At 41.9% G+C, this 12,704-nt stretch overlaps 1 protein-coding gene across 2 annotated transcripts in view; it reads right to left on the bottom strand.

Moving 5' to 3' along the window:
- Window positions 1–12,704, bottom strand: part of polr3a (polymerase (RNA) III (DNA directed) polypeptide A) — a 36,090-nt gene that overhangs the window by 20,677 nt on the left and 2,709 nt on the right. For both annotated transcript variants that reach the window (XM_061028019.1, XM_061028020.1), the window contains exons 3-17: window positions 12,054–12,191; window positions 11,415–11,586; window positions 11,142–11,296; window positions 9,904–10,143; window positions 7,689–7,851; window positions 7,124–7,260; window positions 6,927–7,030; window positions 6,691–6,832; window positions 6,017–6,157; window positions 5,805–5,874; window positions 5,411–5,538; window positions 5,185–5,323; window positions 2,472–2,636; window positions 2,100–2,272; window positions 430–541 (exon numbers count right to left, since the gene is read on the bottom strand). In XM_061028019.1, the coding sequence (XP_060884002.1) occupies window positions 430–541; window positions 2,100–2,272; window positions 2,472–2,636; window positions 5,185–5,323; window positions 5,411–5,538; window positions 5,805–5,874; window positions 6,017–6,157; window positions 6,691–6,832; window positions 6,927–7,030; window positions 7,124–7,260; window positions 7,689–7,851; window positions 9,904–10,143; window positions 11,142–11,296; window positions 11,415–11,586; window positions 12,054–12,191 (2,179 nt within the window). The remainder of the gene's footprint in view (window positions 1–429; window positions 542–2,099; window positions 2,273–2,471; window positions 2,637–5,184; window positions 5,324–5,410; window positions 5,539–5,804; window positions 5,875–6,016; window positions 6,158–6,690; window positions 6,833–6,926; window positions 7,031–7,123; window positions 7,261–7,688; window positions 7,852–9,903; window positions 10,144–11,141; window positions 11,297–11,414; window positions 11,587–12,053; window positions 12,192–12,704) is intronic.

Below are 12,704 nucleotides of genomic sequence, written 5' to 3'. Positions count from 1 at the left end.
CAATAGGCAAAATCTGATGATTTAAGTTTTACATATGTAAAACATTAGTCGGGGACAGGCCTACTCTTTACTTCCAAAACACTAAATCTGCCCACATTTGGCACATTTATTGGGTGTTGATTTATCATGCAAGGACTTTTCAGCAATAAGTTATTTTATCTTGCTCTCATTTATGTAACAGATAAAGAGTGGATTTATTATTCTGCAGAACAGGGACTGGTTGGGTAAATCGGAACTATGAGCGAAAAAGTTCATAACCCCGTTAAAATTCTTATCCGACCAACTTCTTGCTTTTCCTCAGGCAGTAAGTCCTCAGTGATCAATAAATGACCTCTCACTGTGGAACTGCAGCCAATTGTTTTTATTCCATAAAATATTTAATTAAAAAACAATTCAGAAAAATAGAAACATTTATTTTTCGAATGTTACCTTTGGAGCCGCACAGAGCCATGATCAGAGGGCTGTTGCTCTTGTCCAGTTCTCGTAGGCAGGCACTGCCAGCTCTGTCTCTGATGACAGACAGCTCTCTCAGGATGAGAGCCTGTTGACAAACACACACAAAACAAACAACCTTGGTGTCTGACTTTTGAAAAAGAGCGTTAAACAACTAGTTTGAACCAACAGATGTTTGGCTCACGTGCACTTAAAATCGGTTCATGAGGAAAAAAGCTCAACGTTTGCAACTTAGAAAACTTTCTGCTGATGAAGAGGGAGAGACAAAAAAAAATAGAAAGAGGGGGAGAGGCAAGCAGCCTGCAGAGAACAGAGGTGCAGGGATTTGTGTGTGTGTGTGTGTTGGGGGGGATTTCAGTAGTTTGTAAATTAACTTTTAATTACCTGAAGAAAAGAGTCAAACTAAAACATGGAACTAGAACCAAACTAGAACAAGATTATAATATTAGATTAATAATGATTAAATAATCACAGAGCCTGTAGTATTTTGTGATTAATATTTTTTGATTAAACACTCCAGTATTCTTTTTTAAAGGTTTTTTTTGGGTGGGGCTTTTAATACATTTATTTTTAAAGATAGGACATAGGAAAAAGTCAGTAATCGTGGAGAGAGAGAGAGAGAGAGAGTGGGCTTTCTATTTTATCTATGATAAGCAAACCGTGAAACCTTATCACACTGTAACATATATAAAGATTTAAGAGAGGCTTTCTTCCATCAGATTAATGCTGTATATCCTGAGTTCAGCCATCTCCCCGATCCTCAGAAGCTGCTCTATCTATGCGGGGAGAAAAGTCTGTGTGCAGTACAAGCTGTGAAATATGTTCTTTGTATACACAAATGAAGACACTCCATGTTTCACAGTAATTACACCTTCAAAATGATCCATAGTTATTATTAATGTTGTTTATTATATTTGTTATGATTATTGATATTTGAATATTTTATATATAGGAGTAATCATTTGTTAATCATACTTTTCTGTCATAGATTAGATCTGTCATGCCAGTAAAGCTCATATGAATTGACTTGAATTGAAAGGGGAATGCCATGCAGAAAAGGAGCCACAGGTCGGATTCAAACTCGGGCCAGTTGTTGGAGGACTACGGCCTCCGTACATGGGGCAACGCCATTAACCACTAGGCTACTGGCGCCGCCAACACACAGCATACTTCACATTTTGAAAAGGTTTCTTTAGTCTGGTTATTAAAGAAAACCGCGACAAAGAGTAGTAGCAGTTTTAAAAAATCCACCAGCACTCTTTTATTTCTCTAACAGATGTTCTGTCTTGGTGACATTTCAAATGCCAGCATGGTGGTTTGGTAACTAGTCTGCTTCAGCTGCTTTGTAAAGAAAATGGGAAACCACATCGATTGAAAAGGAATGAACGTTTTCTCTGACTGCACCTGGACTTCACATAACAGCTGGTTTGAATTTCAATAAAAGCTGAAAATCTGTCACACTCCTGCTAAGTCACTGCTGGAGGGACCGCCTCAAAGTGCCACGGGGTGGAAAGTGTTTTTAGTAAATTTAACTTCAGAATAAAAGAGAGGAAATTGATGAAAAAGGGGGATCGCCAATGAGGATGAGGTAATGTTTGTAAAATAAGCGTTCTTGTTCATGTAAGAGTAAATGTTGTCATGCCTACCTCCAGAGTCTCCTCCGCCGTGCAGCCAGGTTGCTGCTGGAGCTTGCCTGTCTTTAAGGCTTCGATGTACTCGTCGCACTTCTTGTAACCATCATCCAGCAGTTCGTGTTTAGCCTGGAGAAGACCCTGGCCAGGTGTGACATCACCAATTCCGATGGAAAAGCCCCGGTTTGCTGAACGTTGAGGACAAGGAATAATATGCAGCATAAGTATTTTCATTGATTGAGTTGTACATGCTGATTTAAATTGAATCCTTTGTGCACCACACCACAGCAAAGAGCCGCTGATTTATCCGTGCTGAGACTGACAAGACATTTCATTTTTTCACTGCACTATAAAATATGTGTTGCTAACACCCTGGAGAACACCTACACAGGTAGACCGGAGCGAGTCTTGCCAGGCGGGACATGGCATTAGCAGCCTCCAGCTGTCCCCAGTCCCTCAGCAGGATGTAGAAGATGTTGTTCTTGGAGCCAGATCCCAAGGTGCCCTTGTCCATAGTGCCACACATGAGCTCGCTGTTGTGAATCACCACGACTGGGAATGTGACAAGAATTTAAAAACGTCACAAAGGTAAAAAAAGAAAACAAATCGTGGTCACGGTGTGCGCCTCTGAGTATTATTCAGATTTGTTGGAAAACAATCATCGCATGTTGTTTTACTTAAAAATATATACATTTCAAATTAGAATTAGGTCAACTTTCTTAAGCAAGAGGAACAATACATAAACCCATGTCATTTTAAGTTTGCCACTGATTTGCATGAAGTCACATAATTCTGCATCCAAAGATTTTTTTTCATTGATCAAATATCAGCTCTATCTTCATGATAAAAATGCACATAATCTCACAGAGCCAAAAGTGACATCCTGATTATTCTGCTCTTTTTGTCCAACCATCAGGCAATAATCCAAAGACTCTACTGTCGTAAATGTCCCAGAAAGCAGCAAATCTTCACGTTGTTGTTTAACCTTTAAGCCCAGCATCAGTAAGTAAAATGATTAATTGATTATCAAAAAAATGAGAGACGGGACTGAGCTGATCCAATATCAGAATCGGGTCTAATATTGATGTAATTTTGCATATTGGAAATCGGATTGAAGGCACCAATCCACGTCACTAATCCATAAAGACCTTTGGGCAATTTAAAGATTACCAGCTCACACAGTCTCGCTTTGAAAACATTTACCGGTAGACTGAACTGCAAGACGTGCTCACAAATCTTCTCCATCAAGACGTTAAGATGAGATGTAACAGCTTCTTCTATATGATAGGGTTAGGGTTTAGTATACACAAATATATACTGTATATATGTTCTATTTATAAAGTACAATTCTTACACTTCAGTTTCAAACATTTAATTTGAAAACCTTACACTTGTTGCTTTGTAGATATGCTTTTCTCCGAGCACTTGTGTTTGTTAGTGTGCAGCTGAGGAGGTAGAAATTATACTCATCTCACAAATAAACACACCTGCACCCACCTGTACATGCTGGCCTTTCAACTTAACAGAATATCATACCCCCCCAGATGCAGGAGATGTAAGTATTGGAATAATTGAATAGCTAATGGGGGTTTCAAGGTGTATGCCCTAAGTTAAATTGTATGGGATTCAATAATGATGTGAGCCAAGATGAAGTGTTTCTCAGTTATATGCATGCACCCACACATGCACTCCAGACGATGAATCAAGTGCAACAAAAACTAATCTTGCGAAGCCAAAAAAGATAAAGCGACCGCACGATGTCTGGTTTTGGAGCACAAAGAGAAGTGATGGCGAGAGTTGAAGGAAGAAGAAAAAGAGCAGTCTTTGGCTGTTCAGTCCATTTTTCTAACGTGTGTTCAGTGGTAACTTGGTTGTTGTAAATTTATAGTTAGCAGTATTTTGGGATGGAATTAATATCGTATTTTTTGTTTGTATGACTTAGTATTTATAATGTGTGTTTGAGTGAGTGAGTGAGTGAGAGAGAGTGAGTGAGTGACAGAGTGAGTGAGTGAACGAGTGAGTGAGAGAATGAGTGAGAGAGTGACTGAGTTAGTGAAAGAGTGAGCAAGTGAGTTAGTGAGAGAACGAGTGAGTGAGAGAATGAGTGAGTGAGAGAATGAGTGAGTGAGTGAGAGAATGAGTGAAAGAATGAGTGAACAAGTGAGTGAGTGAACGAGTGAGTAAGAGAACTAGTCAGTGAGTGAGTGAGCGAGAGAGTGAGTGAACGAGTTAGTGAGTGACTGAGTGAGTGAGTGAGAGAATGAGTGAAAGAATGAGTGAGAGAGTGACTGACTGAGTGAGTGAGTGAACGAGTGAGTGAGAGAACTAGTCAGTGAGTGAGCGAGAGAGTGAGTGAACGATGTTAGTGAGTGAGTGAGAGAATGAGTGAAAGAATGAGTGAGAGAGTGAGTGAGTGAACTAGTCAGTGAGTGAGTGAGCGAGAGAGTGAGTGAACGAGTTAGTGAGAGAATGAGTGAAAGAATGAGTGAGAGAGTGACTGAGTGAGTGAGTGAGAGAGAGAGAACGAGTGAGTGAGTGAGAATGAGTGAGTGAGTGAGTGAGTGAACGAGTGAGTGAGAGAGAATGAGTGAGTGAGTGAGTGAGTGAGTGAGAGAATGAGTGAGAGAGTGAGTGAGTGAGAGAATGAGTGAGTGAGTGAGTGAGTGAGAGAGAGAGAACGAGTGAGTGAGTGAGAGAACGAGTGAGTGAGTGAGAGAGAGAGAGTGAGTGAGTGAGTGAGAATGAGTGAGTGAGTGAGTGAGTGAGTGAGTGAGAATGAGTGAGTGAGTGAACGAGTGAGAGAGAGAATGAGTAAGAGAGAGAATGAGTGAGAGAGAGAATGAGTGAGAGAGTGACTGAGTGAGTGAACAAGTGAGTGAGTGAGTGAACAAGTGAGTGAGTGAGAATGAGTGAGTGAACGAGTGAGAGAGAGAATGAGTAAGAGAGAGAATGAGTGAGAGAGTGACTGAGTGAGTGAGAGAACAAGTGAGTGAGTGAGTGAACAAGTGAGTGAGTGAGTGAACAAGTGAGTGAGTGAGTGTATTTTGAAACATTTTCCATATAAAAATGTTTCTTATCGACACATCCAGTACAAACTCACATGAGTCGTTGTAGCAGAGATCCTCTCCCTTGCCGCAGTACTGTTTTCCTTTGGTCCGCAGGTTGGCCTTGACTGGGCTGTCTTTACCTGGCCTTAGAATGAGGCTGAAGATCTGTTTGCCCGTCCACAGAGCCATTGGCTGATGGACACAACATCAGAAAGAAAAAACAATGAGTGGCAGGTTATAAATCCAGATTTATGTATTCAACTCGGAAGAGTGCAATACCTTCATGATAGACGGGCGGGGCAGAGAGATTCTGACTTTTTCATCTTTGCCGACCAGAATGGACGCCACAATCTGACAGGCTTTGGATCTCTCAAAGAAGGTGTCCTTCAGGGTCAAGAGGTAGGCCCCTAGGAATTTGTGAATTCCACTATTTAATTTCAGAAATATCAGTTCATTTCAAAAACATGAAATCATGTGTTTTGTCATCAAAGTACTTTATGAACATTCTATGTTAGAGAGGTATGTCTTATTAGACATCAAATTGCTTTCCTTCATACACAAGAAAAGACAATTTCACCTTTGATAAATGATTAAGTCAAAGCCCCATGAGCCTTTACTTTGTACAGATAGAAACGTCACACTGTGATTGGTAGCCAAACGTCAAAGCACCTACCTGTCAGGAAGTCCTGAATAGCAGCAATCAGAGGTTCGCCGTTTCTTGGAGTGACCAGGTTGGCTTTTGTCTAGAAGAAAAGATAACAATTTGTGTCTAAGTGCCGACAATTTTCTTCAAGCCATTAAGCTCTTTGAGAGCACCACCGCCGCACATAAACACTGATAGCAGGGTGAATATTGTTCTGATCACGGCAATGTGAAGATACAAACCCCCATTAGGACCAGAGCCTCCGCTTTGGCTTCCTCGGTCTGAGGTAGATGAAGGTTCATTTCGTCACCGTCGAAGTCGGCGTTGTACGGGGTGCACACACACTCGTTGAACCTGAACGTCCTGTGAGGTTTGACTCTGGCCTGGAAGTCGAGAGGAGCAAAAAGGAAAAGCTAATGAGCTCTTTGAGTCACTTTACTTGGACAGAATATTGTACAGAAGATACAGACTTCTGTTCAGTGGGCAATTAAAGTAACTAGGAGAATTAAGAAACATAAAAAAATCTAGATTATCTTCGTTTTATTCTGTTCACTTTCAAAAAAACATTTATCTACATGTGTAAATCTCTCCTGTTCAAAGTAATAAAGACGCATCTTTTTCTCCTATAACTTACAACTGCTTTCGCATGCAAACTGTGAAAGGTTTTCATTAAGACAAAATATTGTTTCACCAACAAAAAGAAGCTTCCAGAACCAGGCTCATTTAATTCAACTTAAAACAAACGTTAATTTCTCTCCTGTGTTGGTAACATTGCAAGCTAAAAAGGTTCATAATGAAATCATGTAAGCATGGCTTACGGGCTGTTTTGGAACAGCTTCTGAATAGATTTACCAAAAGGATAGATTCAGTAAAGCTTCTGGAAGAAGTTGAGGAATGAGTCAATGTCAAAGCTTACAATGTGTGCCATGATGCTGAGTTTGTGTAGAGACGGCTGTCGATTGAAGAGGACGATGTCTCCGTCTTTCAGGTGCCTTTCCACCACATCACCGAACCTCAGCTCCTGAGCCATCTTCTCGCGGTTTCCGTACTTTAAAAACCTGACGAGGCGGGGGGGGGGGGAAGTGGATTTTACTTTAAGTGGGGGAATTGCATCAACAAAATGCACCAGCGAGAAGCGGGCCACAGCTTCACCTTTTCATCTGCGTGTGGCGATTTTGGATGAAGTTTGCTCCGGGGTGAACCTCGGGGCCGTTTCGTACCAGTTTCCTCATTAGCTCCAGATTGGCTTTGTTCACCTGTAACATGACATCATAGGACGTTATGAACTTCTTACACTGAAGTGGCTTGTTCAGTGTTCAGTTTGTTGTGACCATGCAGCGGACTCTTACCTTCTCTGGGTACGTCAGAATTTTGGCCACATGCACTGGGACGGCCACCTCGTCGATCCTGAGGTTGGGGTCTGGAGAAATGACGGTTCTTCCGGAGAAGTCCACTCGTTTCCCTGAGAGGTTTCCTCTGAATCGACCTGAAGTTTTCACAGTAAATCAAAAAAAATGAGTCACTTTGTTCTTCAAAATGTTTTCTTTGTTTTCTCCACGGAGTCGAATAAGCAGAGCTCATCATTAATACCTGCCAGGCGCCTAATGACTGTAAAATGTGTCTCTGGGGGATAAATTAGTGAATGTGGCAACAAACACAAGCAGACATTGGTAGAAGTTTTTACATTCTTACAACTGCTATGGATGACGGATTTTCTTCGTTATTAATTTCTGTCAGGACTTAAAGACACTTTCAACAAAAGCCTTAAAAAGTGTATCTGATGAAAATGACCAACCCTGCCTTTGAGTCAATTTAGAAGCAATGGGGATATCATGTTCAGTGAATTACGCACAGTGTGTCTAACATCACATTAAAATACAGAAAAAGATGTCACAGTTTTAATAAACACTTTACCTTGCTTTCCCTTGAGTCTCTGAACAAAGCCTCTGGTCCATTTCTTGGGCGCCATGTTGAGAGGGATGCCAGAAAGCTCGCTGTTGATGTATAGAGCACACTGCAGCTGCAGGAAGTCCCAGTCCTCCATGATCATCTGAGTCTTGGCCCCTGTCATACGATGCTAAATGGAAGAAGAGTTTATTAATGTGGGCTGATTGAATTATCTTTAGAGGCCTGGACAGTCATTCAATAACGACCCTGATTGGCAGTTTGGTTTTTGAGCACTTCAGTAGTGGATCACCCCCCCCCCACCCCCCCCCCCCCCCCCCCCCCACCCCACGCACGCTTCAGGCTGCATGTGATTGACGGAAATATTTGAAAATCCATCATCATGGTGTTAAATAAAGGTACTGCTACTAAATCCCTGTGCAGAGTCTCAGTGGAAAGAAAGCATTCAAAGTTGACGCACATTTAATAGGATTCCATTTTTAAATTCAATGTACTTCAAGCAGAGACGACAGGTCCTTAAGTGTTGATATTCCATGGTTACTTTGAACCAAACAGGGCTTCAACTTATCCCCTCACACACAACGGTGTCTGTGTTTATCATGCAGGTATTAACTGGTGGTTTACACTACATAGCAATCAGAAACTTTACCTTGATATGATGACATATATCACTCCCTGCTGTAGTCTGTAGCTGAACATGTAGCCAAACAAACTGTTATGCAGCATATATCCAAACATTATCCCAAGACACTTTACAAAAACAACAGGTCCAGACTGTACTCTTTGTTAAACTATTTACCCAAGACCCTACAGTACATGAATCTACCATAGGCACAGCACTGAGCAACATTCAGCAAAGTTAATGTGGCATGGAGAAAACTGCCTTTTAACAGGCAGAAACCTCGAGCAGAACCAGACACAAGTTGAACGGCCATCTGCCAAAATTGCGTTGGGATAAGAGGAAGATGCAGAACGAAAGGCCAACAGGCTCATACAATGAACATGTTTCTGTAGACTAAAGCAGATTTGATATTCACAGAAGGACTTCTGTTTTTGGTGAACGTAGTTTGGGGTGAGAAATACTACGACTGAAATGATGCAGCTTTTATTTTTGCCTGTTTTTACTGTTGAACTCAGATTCTTTAAAAAGCACTTTCGAAATTAAAAAAAGGGGGGATTCAGGTTCACCTGACTTTTTGTATTATTATTATTATTTTTATTATTTGATTTGTAGCAATGTGCATGGAAGATACAGTACATTATTGAGATACATGGAGATGCATTGTGATTCACAGCCACAGTCACGGCTAATTGAGGAGCAAAGAAGTCATATTATAAAGTTGTTGTTTTTTTTTTGCTGATCTAATCCATGACACAAAGCCTTGATCTGATCCAAACATCCTTATTGGAAAAAATGATGATGTAGAGAAGACAGTTCCTGTTTTAAGGACAATAAAGGACCCAGATTTTTCTAAAATCAAAGAAGTTAAAAAGTTGTATGCTTAGAAAATTAAAGTTTTCTCTCCCTAGAGGCTGAAGGAATCTCAATAATTGATCTCTCCCTTTGCTGTGGATTGAATCAACGCTCATTATTTATAAATGAGATCAATATTTTAGTTGTTATCTGTCATCAAATCAATGCCCAAGATTTACAAGTTCCTGCAGAAATCCTAAACTGGAGAACGGATTAAAAACATGTTGGCTGTGTCTCAATTCAGAGACGGAATCCTTTGACGGGTGAATCTGAAGGCCGATAGATTCACAGCAGCGCATTGAAGATTGTCCCATTTCGAAAGGCTCATTCGATGCAGCCAGTAATGCGTCCTACTTTTCTCAGGGCCGCGCAGGTTTGAAACCTCCAACGTGGCCCACATATCCCTAACTTCATTGTGCCCCTTTCAAGAGGTCGATGACACTTCTAAAAGTAAATCATTGGTTTCGTCTGAGGCCAAACGCTACCAGACAAATATTTAAAAATGAAAACAGCCTTAAAACTTTCTTTCCTTAAAAAAGTTCTGATGAAGCTTTCATGGTTTCTAGGCAACAGGATGATAGGTTCAGGGCGGTTAAAGCTGATGACACAAAAAGGAAATCTTCTATTAAACCATCTCTTTTCAGTTCGGCCTGGGTGGTCTGCGTAGGCTACCAAGGCTGGGTCCTTTGAAGGATGCTAGCTCTGAAATGGGACACACAGCTGATGCCAGAGTAAATGACAGTGTCTAACCTTTTTGATGACATCATTGAGGAAGATAATCTCAGTGAGCTTCATGGTGAGGTCGTCCTCGTTGGTGCCTGACTTCAGGTCGCTGACCACAGAGGGGCGTATGCAGAGGGGAGGCACCAGGAGGCGGGTGAGGATGAGGTCCGCAGGTTTCCCGGCCTCGGGGTTCATGAGCAACAGGGGAATGTCCTCTTGGGGAATCCTTTTGAACATGTTCAGGACCACCAACGGGTTCAGATTCTCCTGGAGAAAGAATAGAAATACAGACAAAATAAGGGGAAATGCAGGGCGAGATAAATCTTGATTTAAAAAAATATGTGCATGGATTTTATCACGGCAACTCATAATATGACTGAGTCGTGTGAATGGCCCCCGCATGCCTGTATGAACTCCTGACATCTGGGAACGCTCCTGATTAGTTGAATCAGTGTCCTTAAGGATCAGCTCCTAGACCTGGATCAGGGCATCAGTGAGCTCCTGGACAGTCTGTGAGGGTACCTGGCTTGGCGGCATTAAGTGCTCAATGGGATTTAGGCCAGGGGATCGAGAGGGCCAGTCAATGGCTTCAATGGCTTCGTCATCCTGGAAGTGCCTACACACTGTGGCAACATGAGGCCAGGCATTGTCCTGCACCAGGAGGAACCCAGGCCCCCCCTGCACCAGGGCTAGGTCTGACGATCTCTCTAAGCATTTCATCCCGGTACCTGACAGTGATCAGGGTACCGTTGGCTATGACACGGAGGTCTGTACGACCCCTCAAGGATATGCCTCGCCAGACCATCACTGACCCATTGTAAAACTGATCATGCTGGACGATGTTACAGGCAGAAAAACAAAATGTCTCAAGACTGTTGCATGTCAGTCGACGTGCACAGTACTGGGCTGTGCGCACAGGTTCCACAGGAGGATGTCAGGGAGTCTCTTTCTAACAATCAGAAACATAGCACACCAGTAGCCTGCTGGGAGGTCATTGTGTAGCGCTCTGGCTGTGCTCCTCCTGTTCCCTCTTGCGCAAAGGAGGAGTTACTGGTCCTGCTGCTGGGTAGCTGCCCTTCTACGGCACTGTCCAGCTCTCCTCGTATGGAGTGAGAAATTGTCTGTGGACACCACATACAAAACTGTACCCTTTTTGGGGGTTGTCTTGCTTTCGCCTCTCAATTGGAGAGTTAGTCGGTGAAATGTATTCACAATCACTTGAGCTATCTGTCCCTATTTATGTCGAGAAGGAGTACAAAGCTCACCTGCGCTCTGGTCAGCAGGGGCTCCATCACTTTGTTGTGTTCGATGGCCGTATCAAAGGACTGCATGAACTCAGACACAAACGGATCCACCACCTTCTTGGTTGTCTTATACTTCTCATGGATGATCTTAAGCAGGCCGCACTTTTTCACTGGACCTGAAGAGTAACACACACACACACACACAAGTCAGCTTTTTTTTCCAAATATCACATCATGACCACTGGCACCGTTGTCCAACAGAAAATATCAGAAATGAAAATGTCCCGTATTCACCGTTGAAGGCAGAACAACTCAGACAGATTGTTCTTTTGCGGCATTTATCGGAGATCTTCTTCTTCAACCCGCGCTTCTGGAGGTAGGTTAGGGTGGGCCGCTTCAAGTGATCCATGAACTGCAGCTTGTCCTCCTTCGACAGCATGATGCTCGAGCAGGTCCTGCAAATCATCTGGAGACATGAAGGAATGAAACATTACAATGAGGTACAATATAACCCACAGCAAATAAATTCAAAGAAATAAAGATTTAGTTATAATAATAATAAGGGATTTAATTCTTATAAGTGGAGCTAAAGCTTTAGTTCTATTACATTATTGCTGATTCATAAACACATTGACTTGTAAAGCAGACACATACACACATTTCTCAAACATAGCTTTTTCATCCTTTTTCAATTTCATACTCTAGTGACACCTAAAGGACAAACGATATCTCTGCTCACACATGGACACATCTTTTGATCACTTCTTGCTCGCATATTGCCTTCCACAGTGTCAGTCTACAAATGCATTTTTAAAATGATATATCATCTAATTGTTGTTTTTTTCTAAGCATCTTGCCAATCGACACTTTGAACATTTGAAATATTTGGAATTTCATTTTTGTCTTAATTCATGCATTAGACCCCAAACTCACCTGTAAGATTCCAATGATGGCTTTGAAATACCCGACATGAAAACAGGGCAGCTCCAGATCCAAGTAGCCGTAGTGTCCCAAACAATCTGCCAGATTCTTGCCACATGTTAAACAGGGTCTGTCCTTCTCACTGGTGCCCTGCAGGACAAATAAGAACAGAAAACTAGGGATGCTGTTTGAGGGTGGAGAACTGTTTCATGAGATTATGTCGTATTAGAAATTGATGACACGTTCACAAGACGGGCACTACGTTGGATGTCATTTTTCCTCTCAAAAGCACAGCGTAACATTTCTGCCATTATGGGGGACTCTCAGTCCAGAAAAATAATGAAAGACATGATTTAATGAGCTCATGAAGTCATGCAGGATCTTAAGAGTTGTTTTCTCCATCGTTGAACAACAACCATTATGTTCGTATCAGGTTGATTTAAAGCTCCTGTGAGGAGTTTTTAGCTGGAACTGAAACAGACTGAAATTGAAACTGATGCCTCTTCATGACCTACAAAAGCAAACCAGATCATCGGAGATAAGATGTATTATTTCTCCATAGTCATTTTATAATCCTTTCACCTGTGCAAGGTGCATACGTGCCAGACGAGGCGATAAACATCATGCTGCGGAAAGATCTACACCAAAGATCTATTATGATCA

This window comes from Labrus mixtus, chromosome 21 (genome assembly GCF_963584025.1).
Source record: "Labrus mixtus chromosome 21, fLabMix1.1, whole genome shotgun sequence".
In the NCBI taxonomy this organism is placed as follows: Eukaryota; Metazoa; Chordata; class Actinopteri; order Labriformes; family Labridae; genus Labrus; species Labrus mixtus.
Note: the sequence above shows the minus strand (reverse complement) of the source record. Positions and strands in the feature narration are given on the sequence as shown.